This window comes from Acomys minous (assembly GCF_964271855.1).
Source record: "Acomys minous genome assembly, chromosome: 2".
Classification (NCBI taxonomy): Eukaryota; Metazoa; Chordata; class Mammalia; order Rodentia; family Muridae; genus Acomys; species Acomys minous.
The window spans coordinates 123,354,494-123,379,887 of NC_140484.1; the positions used below are offsets into that span (position 1 = coordinate 123,354,494).

General features: G+C 39.3%; 2 protein-coding genes across 9 annotated transcripts in view; one reads left to right on the forward strand and one right to left on the reverse strand.

Moving 5' to 3' along the window:
* Window positions 1–480: 480 nt before the first annotated feature.
* TMEM126B (transmembrane protein 126B) lies at window positions 481–8,439 on the reverse strand. Its single transcript, XM_084768110.1, has 5 exons — window positions 8,286–8,439; window positions 4,910–5,031; window positions 2,951–3,144; window positions 1,781–1,892; window positions 481–812 (listed from the first exon to the last, which is right to left on the reverse strand). Exons 1-5 carry the CDS (start codon window positions 8,364–8,366, stop codon window positions 626–628), a joined length of 696 nt encoding a protein of 231 aa, XP_084624236.1. The 5' UTR covers window positions 8,367–8,439; the 3' UTR covers window positions 481–625.
* Window positions 8,440–9,084: 645 nt separating this feature from the next.
* The window catches only part of DLG2 (discs large MAGUK scaffold protein 2), a gene marked incomplete at its 3' end in the record, with an annotated part of 1,901,401 nt that continues 1,885,091 nt past the window's right edge, over window positions 9,085–25,394 (forward strand). For 3 of the 8 annotated variants that reach the window (XM_084767691.1, XM_084767717.1, XM_084767713.1), the window contains exon 1: window positions 9,086–9,228. In XM_084767691.1, the coding sequence (XP_084623817.1) occupies window positions 9,207–9,228 (22 nt within the window). In that variant the 5' untranslated portion in view covers window positions 9,086–9,206. Of the gene's footprint in view, window positions 10,298–25,394 lie in introns of all 8 variants that reach the window. The other 5 variants (XM_084767716.1, XM_084767720.1, XM_084767719.1 and 2 more) reach the window with 4 other exon arrangements.

Here is a 25,394-nt window from a genome sequence, read left to right on the forward strand (position 1 = left end):
TCCTTCTGCTTCTCCTTCTCTCCCATCTCTCCACCTCGCACTTGCTCATCTTAGTGGCACCTGCGGCCTTTGGTGTCTGGGGTCATCTCAGGAATCTGTCTTGGGTGTGGTCTGCCCACCTAGGCCCTGTGGTGCCAGACTGGGAGTGGTCTCGGGTTTGTTCTTGCTTTCTACAATTTCCTCTCTTATGAAGTTCCAATTCCTCTTCAACATGTAGCTCATTTTACTTCCCTCTACACCACTACCTGCCTGAGTAGTTAAGTTACAACCTCAGTTCCCCCAAATTATGTGTGTATCTTTCATACCATCGTATACTATGTGTTCCTAATTCTTATTCCTCTTCTGGAAGCCTCTCTTCTAGGGATCACTTCTTATTACGTGCACAGTGTCTGAGCATAGCAGGTACTCAGTGTGTCTGCATAGGTCAGACCTCAGGCTCCAAACCCACTTCTATACACAGTGAAGAAAGAAAGAGGAAACTTATGTTTGTTTTACTTTTATATTTACTGAATATCTGATATATACTAGGCAAAAGGAGCAGAGTTCCTTTTCACTCTCTGACCAGTGCCTAAGCCTTGTGTTAAAACAGTCCGTTCTGCTGAGTTGGCCTCCACTGACTCTTTGGTCAGTCTTCAGGCACAGTTTTTGCCTGCCGTCTTCTTTCACATATGGCATAGTGGTGTAAGCCATGAAACACCCCACATACTATCTGGAAGAGCAGAGGAAGGACCATTGCTTTCATCCCAGTTTGACAAAGGAGTAACCAGTGGAGTATAACTCTTCCTTTTGGTGGCAGCGGAACAGTATGATACCTGAAAATGAAAAAGAGTCAACCGTGTCTCCTGGATGCCATCAACAGCTACTGAGGGTAGGTCTGTCATGATGACAACAAAGTTAAATGTTAGCAGGCTATTTTGTTTTCATTAGCTTATAGCTAAAGAGAAAGAGTTTATCCCCAAAGGCAGGAATTAGCGGGGGGGGGGGGGGGGGGGGGGGGGGAGAAAGGTCTGGGAAGATAGCTCAGTCAGTAAAATGCTTTCCATGCAACTATGAGGACCAGTGTTTGATCCCTAGAGCCCAAGTTGAAAAAAAAAAAAAAGCCAAGCATTGTAATTATGCTTCTAACCTAGTGCTGCTGAGGCAGACAGAAGGACCACTCGGCCTCACTGTTCAGTCTATAGCAATTTTTAGACTGATGGTTCTCAACCTTCCTAATGCAGCAACCCTTTAATACAGTTTCTTATGTTGTGATGATCCCAACTACACAATTATTTTTGTTGTTACCTTGTAACTGTAATTTTTCTATTGTTAGGAATTGTAATATAAATAATCTGTGTTTTCAGATGGTCTTAGGTGACCCCTCTGAAAGGGTTGATGATCTCAAAGGGGTCATGCATGATCCATAGGTTGAGAACCACTGCTCTAGTCCAATGAGAGACCCTGTCAAAAAATTGTAAGGTGAACAGACATAGTGGCATATGTTTAATCCCAGCACCTGCAAAGGCAAGCAGATTCTGAACTTAAAGCCTGCTTGGTACATATAGTGATCTTTGGGCCATTCATGGTGCACAGTGAGCTCTTGTCTCAAAACCATAAAATCAGGTAGACAGCTTTTGAAGAATCACACCTGGAGTTGACTTCAGGCTACATGTGTGTGCGCGTACGTATACACACACACACACACACACACACACACACACACACACACACACACAGGGGGGGGGGGGCGGCGAGGAGCAAGAATTTTTAAAAGGGGAAGAGAAGTAATGAACAGACTTACTTCACTGCCAAACGCCCATTTTTATAGAAAGCCAAAGCACTTGGATATGAGACACCACATGCTACACCAACCAATGAACTTCTCAGAATGCAGTTCTCCTTGCTTATGTTACCTAGACAGTGAAAGAAAAGTTGGTTTCCCTTTGAGATTTAGGATAACATTAAAATGAAACTGTCTCTCAAAGCACCATTATTTTGTGTTTGCAACCACAAAGTTAGACAGTAGAAAAAAATACTAGGAATTCAAAGTCTGGCACTTAGTAGGCTTAACTGCACCTAGTTTTAAAATGTATTTATTTCACTTTAGCATATGGAGAATTACCATTTATGTGTGCTTTTTTGTTTTTGTTTTGGAGACAAGATTTCTCTGTGTAACAGCCCTGGCTGTTCTGGAAGTTGTAGACAGGCTGACCTCAAAGTCAGAGATCTGCCTACCTCTGCTTCCTCAGAGGCCTACACTTCCTGGGATTATGTCTCTGTGTGCTTTTTACAGAAGCAATGTCACAGTAAGAATATTAACTTATGACATCAGATACCTGGACATATTCATTATATACTATGTATCAAGTATACAGCAGGTATCAGGAATGTAACTGTCCTTAAAAGAGACCTTTTCATAGACTGTGGTGTTATAGACCTTTAATCCCAGCACTCGGGAGGCAGAGGCAGGTGGATCAAGATCGAAGGCAGCCTGGTCTACAAAGCAAGTTCCAGGACAAAGGGCTATACAGGAAAAATCCTGTCCCAGAAAGAGAAGAGAGAAGAGAGAAGAGGAGAGAAGAGAGAAGAGAGAGAGGAGAGAGGGAGGGAGGGAGAAAGAAAGAGAAAGAGCAAGACAGAGACAGAAAGAGAGACACAGAGAAAGAGAGAGAGACATGGAGAGAGAACAAGAGAAAGAACACGTTTCTGGTAAGTATGTTAGGAGTGCACTTGCTGCTCTTGCATAGGACCCAGGCTCTGCTCCCACACAGTGGCTCACACCCACTCCTAACTCCACTTCTACAGGGAGCATCACTTGCTTTGCTTGATTAGGACTGTTGCACAGATCAAACCAAGAAACACATAAAAGTGATGAAACAATACACAAATGTTTGTGAGTACTATAAACATTTGTTAATGAGTAACTTTAATTCTTCATAGTCACATTAGGAACTGATGAGTTTAAATTTACCTGAATGCAAAGCATCAGTTACAAAGAGCTTGTAAGTAACGATGGTAGCCAGAAATGGAAGTGTCGTCAAGGATGCATAGGTCCTCAAAGCTTCATACTGGACCTTGAAACTGTTTCTGAAAATGAAGTTTGCCAGTACTCCAGAAAAACTACTACTTGTTCCAAAAACTAAAGTTCCATGTATATTTAAAGTCCTAATAGAAACAAAGAGGAAAGCTTCATATAACATTCTTGAAATGGATCATATACTTAGTCAGCATCAGATATTTGTTATCAAAATAATTATCTCAAAGAAAAGTTAAGATCACCTAGACCAAAAAAAAAAAAAAAAAAAAAAAAAAAAAAAGCTATGTTTATATGGTTAGCTTGTCTGGAAAAGAACTATTTGTAAATTGGTCCACATACATTTAAAATAATTTGTGGTTTATGAAACTTCATTCAAATGACAGATTTCGTTTTACTGAATTCTGGCTCATACCTGAATTAAGACAGCTCTAAAGTTTAATTGTCAGTTGACTCATTCTTGAATTCTTTTAATAAAAGTCAAAATAGTAGTAGACCATCACGTGCCAGGTCCTTCCTACATTCTCTAGTCCTTTTTGTCCCCAGTACTTTGGTTGGGATCATCAGGACTAGAGTTTTTTTTTCCATTCTGTGTGTGTGCTATGCATGTGGGGGTCAGGGTACTAAACAAAGGAGTTCCGAGGTTGATACTGGGGCTGTCTGTGATTGTTCTTCATTCACTAAGGCAAGAGTCTCTCAAAGCCAGAGCTCACATCAGTGTTGCCTGCCAGCTTGCTCTGGGGATCGCCTGTCTCTGCCTGTAGGGGTGGAACTGCCACACCCACCTCGGATTTCTATGGGTTTCCAGGGATCCAAACCACAGTCCTCATTACACAACGAGCTATGACCACTACGGCATCTCCCCAGCCTTGCTAAACTGATTTAATTATAATTGTTCACCAGTAAAATACAAGTAGCCTTCAAAATGGTTTCCTACTGACTGCTTTTAATTTCAAAAATATTTGTACAAGTAATATTTCAGCAGTTAGTTTGGGCTTTTTTTTTTTAAAGAAGCAAAAGAGGGGGCTTGGATCCTACGACCCACATCTGAGGGCTTACTACAGCTTCTAACTCCAGTTCCAGGGTGTCTAAAGCCCCTTCTAGCTTCCCATGGCACATGCACGTACAAGCAGCATACAGTTCTCTCTCTCTCTCTCTCTCTCTCTCTCTCTCTCACACACACACACACACACACACATACGTATGCACACACAAGAATAAAAAAGAAATCTTATAAAAAGAAGTGAAAGAAATTATCCAGTCTATCAAACCAATATTTCAATCATTGCTATTTCTATCCAGTTCATAATCAGCTTAGTAAGTAGTTTTTCTTCTCCATTAATTATTAGATGTGTTTTCAGAACTTTTGTAAAGGCATCTTTTGGAACTTCAATGTTGACAATTTTTATCAAACCCTCTCCCCCAAGTGTAAATATCTAGACCAGCAGCACTCAACTTTTCTAATGCTATGGCTTTTTAATGCAGTTCCTCATGTTGTGCTGACCCCCGATCATAAAATTAGTCCGTTGCTACTTCATAACTGTAATTTTGCTTTGTTATGAATTGTAATGTAAACATCTGACAGGCAACTCCCAAAGGGGTCAGGTTGAGAACTACTGATTTGGAAGATTCTCTTCTTAGACGACTGTTTCTGACAGCAATTCAAGCTGCTATTAGAAGCAAAGCAATTGTAGGAGAAACTAAAAGTCTATAGGAAAAACATTTTGGCAGAATGCTATAGTGGTGACACTACCCAGAAAATGAAATTTTTTAAGAGACAAAGAGAAGGAGCAAAAAGTAAACAGTTTTTTTTTTTTAAACCCTCAGAGACTATGGTAAGAAATAGGAAGGATGTGCAAATAAAGTTGTTGACTTAATTATCAGTGTGTCGCTTACTTGTCTTTTCTGTAATATTCAAACTTTTTTTCTATGATTTCAATGATCGCTGGTCTTCTGAACGTTACATCTCCTAGAGAAGGAACCACCTGACCATGTTTATAAACTGCCATCTTCATGTTCTGAAAAACAAAATCCAGAGTTATAACAGCTAACTATTCTAATATTAAATAAAACTTTACAGAATTATATTCATACTGAAAATAGAATCTAGAAACGTGTCTAGGTACTGCGCTATCTGCTTTCACTTATTTTAAGGAAATGATTCAATTAATATTTATTGGGCTCTTAACTGTTACGACAATGAGTTTTTCTGAGTTACATAAAAATTGAGAAAATGACTACTTCTGTGTTATGTATGTGCTGGGGTGAGGAAGGACGGGCCTCACGGGCTCATATATTTGAATGCTTCGTCATCAGGGAGCGGCATTAAATGAGGATTTAGAAGGATTAACAGCTATGGCTTTGTCTGATGAAGTGTGACACTGGGGATGGACTTTGAGGCTTCAAAAACCCCGGCCAGGTGCTCCTCTGTCTGTCTGTCTGTCTGTCTGTGCTAGCTGTGGCTAAGGATCTAAGTTCTCAGCTCCAGGGCTGCTAAAATGACAATGGACTAACCCTCTGAAACTGCAAGCAAGCCCCCGACTAAATGCTTTGCCTTATAAGAGTTGCTGTCTTTTCACAGCACTAGAACAATGACTAAAACAATAGATTAGAAAAATGAATTTCAGAAAGCTTATCCTGCCACTGAGATGGTGATTTCTTTCTTTCTTTCCTTTCTTTCTTTCTTTCCTTCCTTCTTTTTTTCCAGTATAGCTTCCTGTGTTCATTCCAAAAAAGTAGAAGACCCTACTTTTTTTTTTTTTTTTTTGGTCTTTCGAGACAGGGTCTCTCTGTGTAGCCTTGGCTGTCCTTGACTCACTTTGTAGACCAGGCTGGCCTAGAACTCACAATGACCCACCTGCCTCTGCGTCTGCCTCCTGAGTGCTGGGATTAAAGGCGTGCGCCACCACGCCCGGCGGCCCTACTTTTTAAATCCTCTTCATTGTTGATGACAATCTCTTCCCTTGTGAGGGTTTCTATCGCTGTGAAGAGACACCATGACCACGGCAACTCTTACAAAGGAAAGCATTTCTTTGGGGCTGGCTTACAGTTCCAGGGGTTTAGTCTATTATCACCAAGCCAGGAAGCATGGCGGCGTGCAGGCAGACATGGTGCTGGAGAAGGAGCTGAGAGCTCCACATCTCGATCCTCAGGCAGCAGAAGACTGTGCGCCACACTGGTCGGAGCTTGAGCATAAGAAACCTCAAAGCCTGTCCCCCAGTAATTCACTCCCTCCAACAAGGCCACACCCCCTAAGAGTGGCTTTCCCTATGGGCCAAGCATTCAAACACATGAGTCTATGGGGGCCAGACCTGTGGAAACCACCACTTGTCTTCTCTCATGAAAGCCTGAGCTTGTTTTGGAGATTATTTTGGGGGTAAGGGTGGGTAGGAGAGAACAGGGAGTGCTTTGGAGAACAGAGAAAAAAAAAATCAGAGATGGGTTCTGTTCCAGCCTGGGATGAGGGAACAGAACCCATCATTATCTTGGACTTTATGTGGTAGTTCAGTTTTCTAGTAGGCTCTAGGGTAGAAAGCAGGGCCTTTGACAGAAATAGCTTAGTGCTATACCATGAAGCCCGGACTCAGTAAGGAGAGTCAGGGATTGTAAGGACCCTGTGTCCCATGCGATAAGAAGATAGTTGCCAACATTGAGAGAACATAAGGGTTTTTGCCAAGCTCAAGAAACTTAAAAATACATTTCAAAAGGACCCTGAGTGTCTGGATATGGGTAAGACTTTTGGGTCTTTGTAGAAACATTTGTTAAATCCTTTGGCATTATGGCAAAGCTACATCTAGCTTAAGAGTTTTTAATTTCATCCAAACAAGGATATATGGACACCTCCTGCAAATCCAAAGTTTCGGTTGTAAATATCTACTTATTTCATTAGTGAGAATTCTACTGATTTAAAGTTCAGTGCTTTCTAATCTCTGCTCTACAATTTCTGGGTTAGTCCTTGAAAAGTCATAAAGCCAAAGCGCCACTATAGATTAAATGTTAACATTTACGCGTTACCAGCATTATAATAAACCTCAAATTAAGGAAAACCCAACAGATCCAGACTCCAGGAAATGAACACACACAAAGTATGGGTTCCTGAACTTGTTAAGGTGGTATATAGGATTGATCACAAGACCAGTTTTCTGTCTCAATACAGAATGGTATTCAAGTCAGTTCTTTTTAAGATAGCTGAGGAATATGGGTGCAAGTAGGGTGCATAAAATTATGACTTTCCCCTTATGCTATGCAAAAGTTAAATGGAAGAAATGGTATTTTCTAAGGGGGATTCTCTGCCCAGTCCATCTAGTGTACCACGAAGGCAGATATCAATAACGTCATGGCTAATTAAAAACCTTACAGAAATTTTTGTTCTGTTCACATCCAATTCGCTCAACAGCCCTCCTCACCACCGACTGAAAAATTCCAGGCCCTTGAAATAGCTCTGGGGTTAGGGGCACGCACAGTTATGGTTGCAGGTCAGTAAATACTGAATAATGAAAATCGAAAGCAAATATTTTTGGCGTCTGGTGTTTGCAAGGTTTTCACTACACTCTCCTTAAAGCAGATACAGATCATTAACTTTCCCAGAGGTTTTTTACTTATTTGTTTGTGGTGATGGAATAGAAGCTAGGGCTTTGGGCCGCAAAGTGCTCCATCCTCAGATCCCCAGGATTTCTCTAAACAAGCATTGAAAAAAAAATTTTTTTTTTGCAGCAACCACATTTTAATCTCAGTTAAGGAAGTTCAAAGTCACTGATCAGATCATCATTCATATAACAAGTAAGTGCATTTGTGTGGGTGTATGCTTTGCAAAGTGTTTTGCTGTGTGTTGTATTTTTAAGTATATTTGACTTGACCTTCAGAATTTATTCAACGTTCTCACATGATTCATCCAGCATTGGTGTACACCAGATTCTCAAGTAATCAAAACAATAAATGTCTTCAAGAATCCATCACAGAGTGGCGACGCTAAGTCAGGACGAACACAAAATCAACAAAAGGCAGGAGACTTAAACAGAATGAGAGAAATAGAGGTCGGGCCAGGTGAGCGAAGGTAAGAAAGTATTTCTAATTGAAGAAAAGGCTTGTCAAAGTTCCTCGAGGAAGAGAAAACAAGCTACATTCAGTCTGGAGTAGACTTCAGGTCTGCGTTGTTAGGAACTGGAGATTTGATTATGCCCGGCATAAAGTCGGGACCGGTTCTATTTGCTCAAATCCTTTACATGCACCGTCTCCGAGGAGGCGACCCACACCACCCCAGGTTTCCGCCTACCTGGGGTGCTTCTCTATCTCCCTCTTGCAGCACACCAGCCTCCCTCGACTCAGACCAAATTTGTCGCCCAGACGCCGCCATCTTGGTGCCTCACGTGACTAAACGGAGGGCGTGGCCGGATCGCCAGGGGCGGGACTTGCAGCTGGCTGACAGCTCGCACCTCTACCCGGGTCCTCCCCGACCCAGTCAAAAGCCGCGCCCTCCAGCCGGGCGGAGATTGGGCGTGGCGTCCCAAAAACTGCGATCGCTCATTGGCTCCGAGGAAGGCTCCGGAGACCCAAGGACCCGCCCCCGGCCAGCCTTGCTTGTCCTCTGCCTGTAATTTGTCAGCCTGGCCGCCTCTTGGCTAACCTGAAGGGAACCTGGAGCCGTTCGGGCGCGGGCCTGTTGCTGCGCGCCTTCTTCTCAGGGCGGCTGGGGTAGACGAGCCCTGGCAGCTCGCTGCTAAGGCCTGGTCGGTGTGTTAAAGCTGCGGCTTCTCGGGTTCCTCCTTAAAGCCTCCAGCCCGCCCCCTCGGCGCGGCCAGAGCAGCGTGGACTAGCCTGTTCTCCCCAGTCTTCAGTCCCTTTATAGTCATACCCTCTCAAGCCCCGCTTGGAAAGGGTCCAGTTAGAAACCCCCCCTTCCCTGCTCCCCAGAAGAGCCCTAGTGGGCCAGTGTTTCCAGGGTGGAGGGCGCTGCGAGGAGGCCAGGCGCGCTTCCGCGCACGTGAATGCCCAGCAGCGTCTGCCAGACCCGCAACCCCCGACCCTCCAGTCTCCATGTCTTAGACAAGCCAAATTCGAGAGTTATATAATTTCTAGTGCTGCTGTTTTCTCTTGCCCGAGGAAAACACTTCATCGCGTGGAGGGTGCAGGACATTTCGGTGCTCTTCTGTATAAGATCGGGGTGTGGGCAGGGGTGGCCAGCGGTGGCAGAGAAATGTCTTTTCTGCAAAAGGAAGGTGGGTAGATTGGAGAGAGACTGAGAAAAAGGGTGGATGTGGAAGCCAAACAGCTGCACTCCCGTTTAGGAAATCGCGGACCATTTGCATAGTGTGTGATTGCATGCCTAATACTACTACAGCATCTCTGAAAACACCTTTGGGGGAAGGTTTGGTTTCTTCTTTCCAGCAGCCTCAGTGTTTTTCCTCGCCGGATAGGGAGCTGCTTGGATGCGAAGAGATGTGAATGACTCCAGGGTGAAGAAGTCCGCTTCGCCAAATCATCCTGCATCAAGTGCCCATTGAATGGCACTGTCACTTTAATGTCTCCACGCCAAGGGATTGCTTTCCTTCTTTTCAATCCTCTTGCTTAATACACAGGAGGATCAGAATCAGAGGGGCATTAAGGACCAAGCCTTGGGGGCTTGGAGAGCGCAGAAGAAAAATACGAAAGTGACAAGCTGGATCCTGTTTTACTGAGGGGGTGAGATACGGAACCATTAAATAGAAGGGGGCCTTTACATCTCTTCTGCCCCCAGAAAACTGTTCAAACTCACACACCCTTTAAAAGACGTAGAGTCAGACGTTTAAAAAAGTATTCTTGAAGGGGGAAATTTAAACTTTTTTCCCTAAAAATTGATGTTCTTTATTACCAACAATTTCGATCATGTATAAATTAATGAGACAACAGTCCTAAAATTGGTTTGTGCCTTAATTGAGTTAGTCATCGAACATTTAAAAGTGTTGCCGCCTGAAGAGGAGTTTTAGTAACATTTTCTATGCACACAATAACTTTCTCATCTTTTAAAACAAGAACACACATTTTTCGAAAGTTGAAAAACTTGTTATTTTTTTTTTCCTCTTTGAACACCGTGGGCAGTGTAAAGTGTTCGGTTGTGGAAAAATGCATCATTATTTTCTTTATTTGAAATAGAAGACAGCCTGGATACCAAGGTGTGCAAACCCGTGAAGTGGTTTGCAACAGTTAACCTGGCTCCATCTCAACTCAGCTGGATCAAGCAGAGACTTGAAAAGAGATCTTGAACCCAGTGTCAGTGGAGAGACCCAAGAATGCCAGTCAAGAAGAAAGGTGGGCTATGAGGTTCATATATAACATATGGTTTTTCTTTTTCTGGGCTATGGTATTTGTAATTTAAATTGTATTCCATTGGAGAGCAAAATTTTGTCTGGTTTTGTGTAAATACTCACTAGAATAATACCTGCTCGGTAGTACCTTTTCAGTAATATTTTGTTATAGCAAAATTAAGATGACACTGTAGACATATGTGAATTAATAAACCAGGCAGTTGATGTCACCATTTGTAATCAGAATAGACTCAATGCTATAGACTTGGGTTTTTTTCCCTTAGCTTGTTAAAGCTCAGTTTAAATAATCTTTAAGAACAGTCTTGTACGATGGAGCTCTTCTCCATGAGCTTAATATTTATTGAATGGTTATGCAGTTGTAACAGATAGCAATATTTGCGTTTACTCTGAGCAAAATTACACTTAAAATAGACTTCATATTTGAGTTTATTCCAGTGTAAGTCTTCACTTTTGTGGCAATCACAACTTTGATAATTTACTCTGCATTATTCAGTAACATGTTTGGGAAGTTCTCTTGAATAAGGCATGTACTTGGTTTTCTTCTTCCTTTTAATAGTCCTTATCACTTTGATCAATTTAACCTGAGACGAACTTTATTCCATAGGAGCTTAGTGAAATTGGGCCTTTCTTAGATGATAGCAGTAATAAAGTTTATGGAGAGTTTGGAATCAAAATTTGGAATACCTTTGAAGTTTAATGTTCTGGGCTAGGACCTAAACCGTAGGTTAGGTCCTAAGACATATTTTCATATAAAAGTCTAGAGAATGTATGTGGCTTTTTATATTGTTTAATCCTTCTACTTGTGGGTTTGGAAGATGTATTGAGAGAAATCACAGTGAGATGCTTTTTTTTCCCCCCCTGAAAAAAGTCTATGTAAAGGGAGGGGGCAGAACTATCAAGAACTGTTGAGACATCTAGTATTGTCCTTTTTCACCCTGGGGTTGAAAAGTAGAATTGTCCATCATTGTCCATAAGACCACTGAGAGGGGTGAGCTGTCTTTGGTACTTTGAGGATGTATCTGTACCAGACATGATTGGGTTATATCCAACAAGAAAGAAAGGTTTGGGGAGTGCAGCCAATAAACAGTGTCTTTGATTTCTTTAACTCAGTGTGTGGTTTTTACTTTCTACCATTTCTGTAGGTAAATATTTTTGGAGTACTTTATTTCATTGTGCTTGTAATAAAAATGATAGAGAAAGAAGGAAGAGGAGAGGGAGGGAGGGAGGGAGGAAGAGAGAGGAAGAAAAACTGCAATTGATGGCTTAAGTGTAACTTATGTGTGCAGAGTGAACTCAAGGCTTCTAAAGCCAATAGACTCAATTTCTTAAAAGTTGCTATATTTTAAACACTTTTAGAAGTTGTTCACATATTATTGAAAATTAATAATTCAAGAGAAAGTGTTATAGTTGTTCCCTTTGTCTTCCTTTATTCTTTAAAAAGTGAGTTGATATAGTGGGATAAAAATTTTAAAGGTCATGAACAGGTTCTCCTAAAAAGGAATATAATTGAAAAACACTAATGAATCTGTATTATAGAATTGCATTTAATGAATTGGTCTAGAGAATTTATATTGCTTTTTAAATTTTAAAAATTGTTAGTATTAACGTAATTTTAAATAGAGGCAACTAGTCAAATCATTATATATATTTCGTATTCTAATCGCTAAGATTGCTATGTCTCCTGCGTCTACAATATAGGAAAAGTGAGATTTTAAATTTAAAGGCCATCCTTTATGCTTTTGAATGCCTTTTCAATTTATTGTTTCATGAAGCAGATATGCTGGAAGGAGCTAGACTTACTATGATTTAAGATCACTGTACCCACCGAGCCAAGTGTCTACTTACTGTCAAATATGTCATTATCGGAATATGAAGTTTTCCTAAGACGTTTTCATTTGTTGCTTATTTTGCATATTATTATCATAAAGGAGAGGAAGTTTCCTCACTGATAACTTACAACCACGAAGGGAAGTGGGGATGGGTGAGAGAGCTCACCAAGCTCATCCGAGGGGCCTATTCTTGGCTGCCCTTGGGGAAGCTGCACACACTCCCCACTTGTTCTGCTCTGTGGCCATTATGCCATTATTTTCTACCTTCCCTACCTTTGTCTCTTCACAATTTTTACAGACTTGGGTTTTTGTTTTGTTTTATTTGCTTTGGTTTGGTTTCTTCAAGACGGTTTTTCTTTGTAGCCTTGGCTGTCCTGGACTCACTTTGTAGACCAGACTGGCCTCGAATTCACAGAGACCCACCTGCCTCTCTGCCTCCTGAGTGCTGGAATTAAAGGCATGTGCCACCACGCCCGACTTTACTGATCTGTGTCTATCAACTGAAGACTCTTCTGTTTTGTTGTTATGATTTTTTCTTGAGGGTTTTTTTGTTTTGTTTTGTTTTTTATAATTCAGGATTCTATTATCTGCAGTAGTAACTTGATTTACTCACAATTGAACCTACAGAACAATCTTGACGTGCTTTTGTTTGTAAAAATGTTGCTAATCCAAGGCAATATATGATGCAATATGATATAAACTTCTTGAATTGAAAGATTTCATATTGAGCTACTAGAAAAAAAATGTTGGTGATAGTTTGAGCTTTATGCTTTCAGTAGAAAGTTGCTGTTTTAAGTCATACCAGTGGAACTTTTTCATGCAATGCGGTTTTGTTCTTGAACTTTTTAATCATGATTATATATAAGGGAAGGAAATCATTCCTTTTACTAATTTGTGGTAGATGCCCCTTTTATTTCCGTGGTTTTGTAAAAATGCCTTAGTTGTCTTCTGGTTATCTTCCATATGACTATTCCTGATATTAGTCATTTACAGGGTAGCTTTACCTTTTGGATTCTTTTTTTTTTTTTCAGTTGTTGTCAATGTATAATCAGGTGCATATAAAGAGATGTTTACCATGAACTGAAACATTATTTTCATATTCATGCTTTGACAATGTATATTTAGAAAGAAAACCTGGAATTATATATTCATTGTATATGACTTAGAATTCTAAAACATGATGTCATATATCTTATGGGCACCTTTACATTTAAGATTGGTGTTTCCTGGGCACAATCTTTTATGGCCTTGCTTTTGGCTGACTCTATTCTTAAAAGTGTGATTTCTGAATTTATCTGGGGAAAGGACCTTATAACTATTCTCCTTACTCTTTCTTCATTTAAAGTTTTCTTCCTTCATTATGTTGTCTAGCGCTTTATGGGTTAACCTAGTTGTTGTTGTGTGTCACTGACTTACACTTGCCTCTCACCATTATCTGCCTACTCTTCCTCTCTTTGTCATTTCTTTCTGTTGCTTTCTGAGCCCTTAACCCACCGGCTTCTGTCTCTGGTGTGCTGGGGTTACAGATGTGTGCCATCCCATTTGGCTTCTAGTGTCTTTTAAGTTAAGGAAATCTTTTGGAACTTATTAATATAAATCCATATGCATGAATTTGATAATGGGTCCTGAATGGCTGCTGTTTTCCCTTTGCACTCATGTTTCTTTCATATTTACCATGGCAAGGCTCTATCTAGATGCCTTTTCTAGTCTACAAACCTTCATTTTCATCTTCATGTTTTCCTCAAAACTAATAAAACTCCAAAGATTTATGCCTTGTATCTGCCCAGAGACACTGAAAAAAATTATCAAAGGTTTCTAAGTAAATAATTCACTAAGAATGTCTCTTTGCACTTTAAATTCTCTGAGGCAGTTATCTTGGTGTTGGTAGAGAAGGTTTGAGCTCATGAAGTCATAGATTCTTAATGTTGGAAAATAACCATTAATCCAGGCGGCAAAAGGGCAGAGTATTCTGGAGAGAGAAATAAAACAAATATTTTGTGTTCACACACCAATTTAGTGTATGTTAGGAATCAAACAGCAGCCATAAGTAAATTGATATATTGTTTTTATTTTATACATGTTATATATTAGTAAATTTGCAAATAACATAGCAATGACTTCATACATACAATGTGTGACAGGCTCAGGTTTGTGGAAACTGCTCTGTGCCCCATTCAAAATTGAACATTTAATCTTCATTTTATACTTGCTACTACTTACTATTTTGGGTAGTAGAGTTTGGTCAGTAAGAATATATATAACATTGGATTTTAAAAATGTTGAATTAAGGTATTCAGTCCACTCATGTCTGGACCCTCATTATTATATAACTATATTCACTGAGCTATTAGAACACTATTGTTTTGTATTCATATGTTCTTTTTATATCCCTTTTAAAAATATTTCTAGTTATCATGTTAATGATTCCCAAGTATTTTATCATAAGGCTTTGATATACAACACCATTTATATTGGGAGCACAGAATCTATTTCCTAGCCACAGTTCCTGCTCAGGAATTTGTAGCAGTCAAGACACCAGGGCTCTGCATCCTCAATGTAGGTTGCTTTGTCAGCAAAGGATCATGAGTTTCGCCTAGACTCTTCTGTCCAGTCAGTCATTTCAAATTCCAGCTACTAAGCTTTCTGCACGGGTTCAATTTTTAGTATGTTTCGCAAAGCTATTTAAAAAATTATGGCCAAGTCATCTCTATTATGAAACAGTTGTTCTGACCCCATTTATTTTAGAACTTTTGGATTAAGAGTTGCCCATGTGTCTTATACTTGTTATCCACTTTCTTAGAAGGCTGAGGCAGGAGGATTGACATAGGTTTGAGGCTACTTAGGGCTACTCAGTAAGCTTCAGACCAGCTTTGACTTCAGAGTTCAGACAAGGTCTTCCATGTATGCTTTTCTGATTCTTTTTAAAATTTTAGAAATTATTTTGTATGTATGAATGTTTTGCCCACATTTTTGTATATGTACCAAGTTCATGACTCGCCTCTGGAGTTACAGGTGTTTGTCAGCCTCCATGTGGGTGCTGGGAACTGAACATGAGCCTTCTGCAAGAATAGAAAGTGCCCTTAACCATTGTGAGTCATCTTTCCAGATTCTGTCTGTATGATTCTTGGAACCTGTTAGGACATAGATGAAGAAATGTGCAATTTTAATATTCCATAGTTATGTTAACATACTCTGCCATGGAAACAGATGAAGAGGACTCAAGCCTCTTCATGGAAAGATGTTATAGTTAACACAAGATACAAAAGATAATAGAACTTTACCAGGCGATGTGGAAGAGACAAGATGCTGTTTCAAATCATTATTTCCTTTACCATGAATTATGCCATCATATCCCCTATTGCCATCATCACTGCCTTCCTTCTCCTCCTCTTCCTCCCCTTCCTCCTTTCCTTCCATAGCACCAGCAGGATACAGCGGAAAGGAAATCAGACCATTCTCAGAATATTGGGCTAGAAGAATATATAATGGCATAATCACTGATTAGACTATTTTTAAATTTAAAATTACATGTATTGACTGTGCATGCGTGTGCACACAGATGCGAGTGTTCCATGATGAATGTATGAAGGTTAGAGGACAGCTTGCAGGAGTTAGTTCTGTCCTGGCACGTCCTGCCATGTGAGTCTCGGGAACTGAACTCAGGTTCTCAAGCTTAGTGGCAATGACCTTACCCTCTGAGTCCTCTTGTCAGCCTCAACTTGGACTCTTGATGTATACATTTAGATATACAGGAAATACCAATTTCTACGTTTCAAATTTAATTTTACACCTAGTCACTGAGTAGTGACCACAATAATTCTATTGTTTTGAGATTTCTCCTATTTTTTTCTAGGGTTAGATTGAGTTATATCTGGAATGCGTGGCACTCTGCGTGGTATCTATGCTCCTGTATGTATGGGTGTATAAGTATATAATATAATGTTTTATATATTATATGTAAACTTTACCCCTGAGATAGGAGTTTATATGTCTAGATAGTTCTTTTTGGTCTGATAAAGATTCTACTTCCAAGTCTTGGACTTATATTTAATTTTATAGAATGTCTGCATTTCTGTTTGCCTAGACACATTGTGATAGCATTCCTTTCTGAGTCTTGCTGCCCTTTAGGAAGAAGAGCCTATCAAGCCTTTTTTTTTTTCCTGCTGTAGGTACTGTGTAGGGTCTAAAGGTGTGTGTGTATGTGTGTGTCTGTGCATGTATTTCAGTTGTTTTTCTTTAAAGCGAGGAGATGCCAGGAGAAATCCCTCTGCTTGTACTTGAGATTCTCTCATCTCTGTGACACACTTTTTATTTTGAGGGTTTATATTTTTTGAAAGCAAAAAAAAAAAAAAAGTCTGTGTGTGTGTGTGTGTGTGTGTGTGTGTGTGTGTGTGTGTGTGTGTGTGTTGGCTGGCACATGCTGCCTCTTGATGCAGTAAAGCACCAAGAGAAGAAATGGGGCAATTTAAGAAGAGAAAAACTTTACTTTTTCTAAGTGTCAATGTCCCAAATATTCAACATGCCTTTTTATCATGATGCCACCAAGTGGCCTGTGAGAACCATTCTTTTAATTCCTTTTCTCCCTTACTGTCTGTAATTTCTTTTCCTCATCAAATAGTATGTGTAACTTAGCTTTTACAAAATGGGTGGCAGGATTCATATGAGAAGTTTCATCTGTTGCTCCCTTCTGCTGTAAGGCTTGGCGCTGCGCAGTGCTGAGTTGGGGGATCACAGGGCTGGAGGCTGCCAGGTGCTAGAGTCCAATCTTTTTGGCATAATCTGGTTAAAGTTACATGAAGAAAATCGGGAGTTGAGCCTTAAATTCTTCACCTTAAAACATAACTGTGCTAATATTATTGCTGAAGATTATTATGAGAGTCAGGTACCTAGTTCACGTAAAAACTGCCCCATAAATTGCAAAGTGCTATGCAGTGCTTATGTCAGAATATATTTTGGATAGTGGGTTAAGTCCAGAGTCAAGGTCCTCTCCCACTGGTGGTAGGGTCCAGCTTTGAGAGCCACCTTGCTCAGAAATGGTGCTGACACAGGTGATCACAAATAGAAAAATGCCACAATGTGTGTTTTTAAAATAGACCAGGATTCCTTCTGAGTATTATTTCTCAATGACCAATGCTAAAGTGACTTATAAGCTACAATATGTACAAAATAATTGTAATTTGTACTCAAGATCTGCTTTTGTCTAACCAGATATTATCTCTATTATTTAAATTCTAAGTAATTTTTTCTTTCTTTCTTTTTTGTTCGTTGTTGAAACTGAAGAACACATATTACAATAGCGAGCTTATTTAGAAATTTGCTGTCTTTATCTATTCTGTTGATTATTAATCTTCATGCTTGCCATTTTCTCTCTTCAACAATTCTATTTATTATTTGAAAACATGGCTTATCTGAAAGGAGCAACCCACCATTTCATATTAGTGTCACTTGTTTCAATAAAATGCTATGGTCAGTAGATCTTTGTATAAGCATATTATAATTTATTTTATTTTATTTTATTTTTTGGAGTGTGAGAGTAACCTGTAATTTCTAAGGGTGATATAAAACAAGGAGACACCATGGTCCTTCCCTTGGAGCCCAAGTGGCAGTATGGTATAACACGAAAGTGTGGGCTTTGGTATCAGATAGACCCAAGTTTCATTGCTGGTTCTAGCACACGGCTGGCCATGGAACCACAGGCAGTGTTATGGTTTGGTCTTACATGTCTCCTAAAGGACAGTCCATTAAAGGCTTGGTTGCCTTTTCTGGAAGGTAGGGTCTGGTGGAAGGACTGTAGGTCATGGTGGACTTTGAGAGGCATTAGGACCTCCTGCCTCTTCTCTCTCTCTCTCTTTCTCCTGCAACTTGGCAGTCATGAGGTGAATGGGTTTTCTTCCCCATATGACCAACTCTTTGCATTGGTCCAAAGAAACTGGGTTAACTAAGCATGGACCGAAAGCTGCAAAACTATGAGCCAAAATTAATCTTTCCCCTTTGCGCTGATTTTCTCAGTGTTTTGTTTTATAGACTGAAAGCTAGCTGGCAACTTACTTTACTTATTTTGGTCGAAAGTTTCCTCATTTGCAAAAATATATCTAGCAGTATTTCTTGGGATCTTGTGCATGTTAGATAAGATGATATATGCATATGTAATAGCCTAACAAATACTAGGTTATATTGTTAATAATAAAACAACACATTTTTGTCATATCATTTAAAAAGTAGGCACATTAAAAAACGTTTTTACTTACTTTGTGCCTACATGTACACGTGTCTACAGGTGTACTTATGTACTGTTGGGAGTCAGTTCTTTGCCCACCATGTAGATCCTAAGGATTGAACTTAGATCTCCAAACTAAGCTTTGCAGTAGGTGCTTGCTGGTCCAAAAATTAGATTTAAAAAAAAAATTACATGTATGTATGATGTCTTCTGCAGAGGTTTAGGTCAGTGGATTTGTGGAGTCTGCTCTCTTCTACCTGTATGTGGTCTTGTGGCACTGAACTCCAGTGTCAGGTTTGAAGACAATCACTGTATCCCCTGAGCTATATCATCAGGCATATTTTATCATCTTTAAGTGAAAATTTTACTATCTGTATTTTTTTTATTGAAAATCACATTTTTATACAATATATTCTGTCCCTCCCAACTTCTCAACTTCTCCTAGATCCTTCCCACCCACTTAACTCCACTCCCTTTCTTTCTCTTTTTCCCTTTCAAGAACAAGTCAGGCAAACAAAATAAACAAACAAAACACAGTGACAAAACAAAAGCATAGAAAAAAAAAACTCCACAAGAAACACACACACACACACACACACACACACACACACACACACACACACACACGAACAAAATTAACTTTTCTATTGTTATTCTTTACTTGCTTATTTTCATATGAATATCCTTGATTTGCAATAAAACAAAAGGACAATAAGAATTATTGTTCCTCTGTCCCTCTCTCACCCTTCCCTCTCCCTCCCTCCCCCCCACCTCTTCCCTTTCTTCCTTTTTGCTTTTTTGAGGCAAGGCATGGCTCAGAGCTATGTTGTCCTGGCTGGCCTCAAACTTGTAGTTTTCTTTCCTCAGCCTCCCGAGTTTGGAATTATAGGTGTGTTTCACTATGACCAGCTTTAAGTATTTCACAATAAAATGTTTATTTTCTAGTCATGTATAAAAAGTAATGATAAAGAGTGGTGGCTATTCATTAAAATAGTGTGAAGAAAACTTGTTATTGCTGCTATGTCTAGATATACCATGTTATAGTTAAAATAATCTATACCTAAAACTAAAAATAGGATTACACTTTTCTTCTTTTCAGTGTTCTGTGTCTTGGCCCTCCTTCTTGGGTGTTAGACCAAACTTATATGTGTATCAACATCTTTGCTTCCCTGGCATCTGGTGTCTTTTGGCATTATTATACACCAGTTAAATCCTTTATTTTGGTACATTACTTAATTTTTACTTTTGGAATAAAATGTCTGTGATTTTAGACTATTACATCTCTTGTTCAATATTGAGTTCCCAGTGTCTGAAAAAATGACAAGATACTAAACAAATATATAATTAATGAATACAAATTTTTTTTCATCTTACAGAATAATAGGACCACTTATGTTATTAATATAATTCTTAATTTACAAGCATACATGAAAGCTAGATATTTAGCATTTAATTTAATATTTTAAAATTTATAAGTATAATTAATGTTTGAATGATCAATGTGACAGCAAGTTTTATGTCAACTTGACGCAAGCTAGTAATACAAGCAGTGGTCATCAACCTGTGGGTTATGACCCATTTTGGCTCAAATGACCCTTTCACAGGGGCCTAAAATCAGATATCCTGCATATCAGATATTTATGTTACAATTCATAGCTGTAGCAAAATTACAGTTATGAAGGAGCAATGATATAATTTTATATTGGGGTCACCACAACGTAGGGTCACAGCATTAGGAAGGTAAAGAACCATTGAGCTATAGTTATCTGAAAGGAAGAAAGCACAATTCAGAAAATGCCTCAATAAAATAGGTCTGTAGGCTAGCCTGTAGGGCATTTTTCTAATTAGTGATTGATAGGGGAGGGCCCAGTCCATTGTTGGTGGAGCCATCCCAGGGCTGGTGGTCCTGGGTTCTATTAAAAAAAAAAAACAGGCAGAGCAAGCTTTGTGGAGCAAGCCAGTAAGCAGCACCCCTTCAGTTTCCAGCTCTATTTGGCTTGACTTCCTTTGAAGATGAACAGTGAGGGATATGAAAGTGTTAGCAAATAAACCCTTTCCTTTGGCAAAGGTGTTTCATCATGGCAATAGGAGCCCTAAGACAATCAGGTTTGTTTTCCATAGAAATGTGACTTCTTGGGGGGATTAAGAAGGGTTTTGTGGAATGAGCACTATATTTGGAACCAAAAGCATTAGGATTAAGTTACAAATCTGTTACTCAGTAGCTCCGTGATCTTGGATTTGTGAATCTCAATTTCATGTGAATAGGCACAATATAACTTGTCAGCAGTGGGAATCAGATAATGCATTTGAAATCTCTTCTAAATTGTAAAAATGCTGAATAAACTTATATAAAAGGGATTCCATAATTTTAAATGATTTGTCTTGTTTTTTTTTTTTTTTTTTTTCATTTTATCCTCAATTGTACTCTGAACTTAGTTTTGCTGATGGTAACACTCCTGTGGTCTGCAATTAATTTATTTTTCAGCTCTGGAAAATGCTTTCTTTTCCAAAAAGGTTACTCCTTAGTACTGTTGACATTCACAGTTTTAATTTTAAATTACCCACCCCAAATTATTTAAACTTTTGGCAATGCTATTCTCATGCCACATACAATAAAATTGAGCTAATTAACAGACACATGACTACCTGCAATATGCCAACTATGTAATGTTCAGTCTGTCCTTGGGTTGCTTAGTTTATTCAGACGTTTCTTGTGTGGAAAAATGGCACTCTTTCTCCAGTTCCTCTTGTTAGTACCCTAAGTAATCCAAATTTTATTTTATTTTTATGAGTGTACTTAAGATTAGTATGAAGGTATTTTTCTTAGTGAAGAAAATATAAAACTTGAAGCCATCATATGTGTCAACAATTTAACTATTGAAATGGGCATCAATTGAAATGTTCTAGCTTTCATGATTATCAAAACTTTCTACATTAATTCAGCTTCTAAAGATCTGTGAGCAGTTCTTACTTGTGAGACAAGATTTTTGTTATTATGTCTTTTGTTGTGTTCAATTTGTAATCATTGCATAGCTATGTAGATTTACATTACCCTCAAGATCCAACTTCTGTAAACCAGGGAAGACTTGAATGGCAAAAATAGGCTGACACTGGGTGATGATCCTTGACACTAGTCAAAAGAAACAAACAGTGACACTTCTGGCCCTGACTGCTGACGCTCAAGCCTAAGATGTCCAGGTGACCAGTCTATCTGACACTCTGCTTTTCTCTCATTCTACCATTTTAAATGGCAGTTTTTTTTTCTCAGACTGAGATGAGCAACATGAGTTTTGTTTGTTTGGAAAACATTCACCTGTTTTGAGCCAGTACAATGGTTTTCCTTGAGTAGTTAACCCATAAATGTTAAATAAATGATAATCCCCCAGAAATCGAACTACATTGTAGATGCGATTATAGAAATGTCATCAGGATGGCTTTGAAAATTGCCCTTTACAAGAAGAAAAGATTAAAATACATACCTGCAAAAAGCCACAAGTGAACAGAGGGAACAGAAAGTAGACAAGCTAGCTTCAAAGTTATAATTCAAGGAGAAGAAAACAAAATATTGGGTGGTTAAGTGTTTAAAAAAAAAGTTATAGCTGGTTAACAAGGGCTTTCCCTTGTTAACTAAGCTTCAGGCACTAGAGAGAGTGGATGACTAGGGGATCATAGTCCATAGTCCAAAGAGACGTGTAGGTATAGGGCAATCACAGTATTGCTGATACCTTGGTAAACAGTGGGCAGCAACAGGCTAGGAAGGGAGCACAAGAGCCATTATTATTTATGAGAAATCTCTGCTTTCTTATGGCCAAAATGAAAACGAAACTATTGTTACCTGATCCCAAGATGTTAAAAATGTTATCTGGGTAAAACATGAAAGCACTCTTAAAGTTCTAAAGCATGGTGGTTCCAAAGCCAGCCATGGTGGTGTGCTCTTATGATCTCAGCACTTTGAGGCCTGAGGCAGAAGCACAGTGAGTTTGAGGCTAGCCTGAGCTACATGGTCAGACATCTGTTGTCATTCAAAGAGTTATAGTCCTATACAAAAGTGTTAGCATATACTTGTACTACCATCATTTGTTAATGTATTATTTTAAAATTGGAGGGAATTCCCTATTCAAGCATACATAAAAGCAAACAAAAAAGTAGAAGTGGGTACCAGGTTTTGTTTCAATGTATGTGTGTAGACATTAGATAGCATGTAAATTAGGCTGAGTATATTTATTTATGTAAGCACTTAGTATTTCTTTATGAAAAACATTGCCTTCCAGCCTTTTGAAATGTGCAGTAGTACATTATTCTTGTCTCTAGTCATCCTGCTGGGTGATAACAGCAGTTTCTTGCTCCTGTGTGTCTCGATACTCACCTATCGGTATTTCCTCATCCATCCTCATCCGATCCTATTCTCTGTTCTCTGGAGTCCAGCACTCTGCTCTGCAGTGTTATAAGATCGTCTCAGGAGACCCATGGGTAAGCTCATGCTTGTCTTTCTGTCTGGCCCTTTGACTTAATGACTTCCAGTCCTGTTCACATGGCCGTAAATGAGAGATTTCTTTCTGTGTAGCCTTGGCTGTCCTGGACTCACTTCAAATATTTCATTCTGCTTTTTCTTTTTGGAGATAGGGTTTATCTGTGTAGCCGTGACTGTCCTTGCTTTGTAGATCAGGCTGGCCTCGAACTCACAGAGATCTGCTTGCCTCTACTTACCGGAGTGCTGGGATTATAGGTATGTGCCACTCTGCAGGCCAGATTTTATTCTTTTTATGACTGGTCAGTATCTATTGGGCAGATATACTATGTTTCCTTCCTTCATCCATCAGCTAAAGGACACTTGTTTCTTTATACTGGCTATTGTGAGTAGTGTTGTATTGCACTGGGAGTATTAATGTCTCTGACACAGTGACTTCATTTCCTGTGCCAAGTAGTGCCAAGTGCCAAGTAGTGAGATGGTTAGATCATAAGATAGTTTCAGCTTCACTTTTTTTGAAGAAATGTATTCTGTTTTCTATCACTGTACTGATTTGCATTCTCACTAGAAATAGGCATGAATTCCTTTTTTTCCACATATTTTCCAACACTTGTTATTTTAGTCTTTTTGATAACAGCTCTTTTTACTGGTACAGTGGTATCTACATTGTTGAAATGCTGATTTGCATTTTCCAGAGGATTAGTGGTACTGAGCATTTTCTTATATACCTGTTGGTCTCAAAAGTTCTATTGAGAAATGTACACTTAGATATATTGCCCTTTTAAAATTTATCGTTGCCATTCTCATATTGGGCTTTTAGAATTATGATACCAAAACATTTTTCAGGTGTATACTTTGCAAATACTTTCTTTTTTTATCTGTTGACTGTTTCCTTTGCAATGTATCATTTTAGTGATGTGAACTCATTTGTATATTTTTGCTTTTATTTGCTATGCTTTTGAAGTGTTAAAAAATTCTTTGCCCTTTCCAATGTTCTGAAGTGTTTCCCTATGTTTTATTCCAGTGATTTTATGGTTTTGGTTCTATAAAGTATATAGTCCGTTTTGAGGCATTTATAATGTTTTAAGAGATAAGGGCCTACACAGACCCCCTAAACACCACAGGCTACTTGTTGTTCTATTCAATCTGAAGGCAAGGCCCTATTGATGAAGGCAACATGTACTCATGCCATTGAAAATGGAGATGTTCTATCTGGTGCCCCACTAAGAAGTTTCACCCATCCTGACTATCAGACTAGCATTATGGTGCTGGAAGGTGCTCTGCATGCTACCAGAGGAAAAAGGTAATCTTCAGTATCACCAGCTGCAAACCCTGACACCTACAAGAGACCTGCCTCAAGATATGCTGGTGCAATAGTGGCACACACGTCATGAGTATAACCAGCCACTTTATGGTTGAATTAAAGGCCCATTCAGTGAGATATAACTCATACTTGGCACTACTAAGTGGCCAAGAACCTGTGATTACATAGGTCATGGACCGAGCACATAGCCTATTACTATTATTCTGCTAAAGGAACATAGCAATAAAGTGACTCCTAATGACATATTGCTATACCTGTAGATCATTGCCTTGGTCAACTCTCATCAGAGAAGCTCCTTGAAGCAGATAGAAATTAACACAGATCCTCAATTGCACAATGTACAGAGACTGAAAGTCTTCGGAACTCTCAATTCTGAATGGATGTCTTTATCAAGCTCCTCCCCTTATGACTCAATGATATATGCAGAAGAGGGGATGGAAAGATTGTAAGAGCCAGAGATGATGGATGAATCCATGGGAACAGTGTCTTCCATTCACAATAGACATGATGTACATATGAACCCACAAAAGACTATGTCAGCACACATAAGTCCTGCATAGGTTCAGTACAGACAGGGTTCCAGGACTGACAGGGGCAAACAGACACTGGGTCCCATCCTGTGAAGCTGTTTGCAGTTTATACCTGCTGACAAAAGCAAAACCTGCTTTCTTCAATAGAGGCTGGCTCTATGCCCAGGAGTAGTTGGCCAACACAAAACAAACTTCATATTTTCTTTCATTTTGGCATTTTTGTCATTTTTTTTTCTTTTTTTGTTTTTGTAGATTTTTTAACCAGAGAGAGAGAGAGAGAGAGAGAGAGAGAGAGAGAGGGAGAGAGAGAGAGAGAGAGAGATCATAAAGTTGAACGGGTAGGGAAGTGGGAAGATATATTATATAAAAACTATTCAGTACAGACTCTCCACCTCACACAAAGAAATAGGGACCTAGTTTCATAATTCATATGAGTACTCAGTTTCTCATCACCATTTATTGAAAAAGTTGTCTTTTCATTAGTGTGTATTCTTAGCAACTTTCTCTCAAATCAGTTGGCTGTGGATTCATGAGTTCTCCCTCCCTCCCCTCCCCTCCCTCCCTCCCTCCCTCCCTCCCTCTCTCTCTCTCTCTCTCTCTCTCTCTCTCTCTCTCTGTCTCTGATATGTAGCCCAGATGTTCTGGAACTTGATCTGTAGACCTCAACCTCAGAGATTCACCTGCCTCCCAAGTGCTGAGATTAAAGGCATGC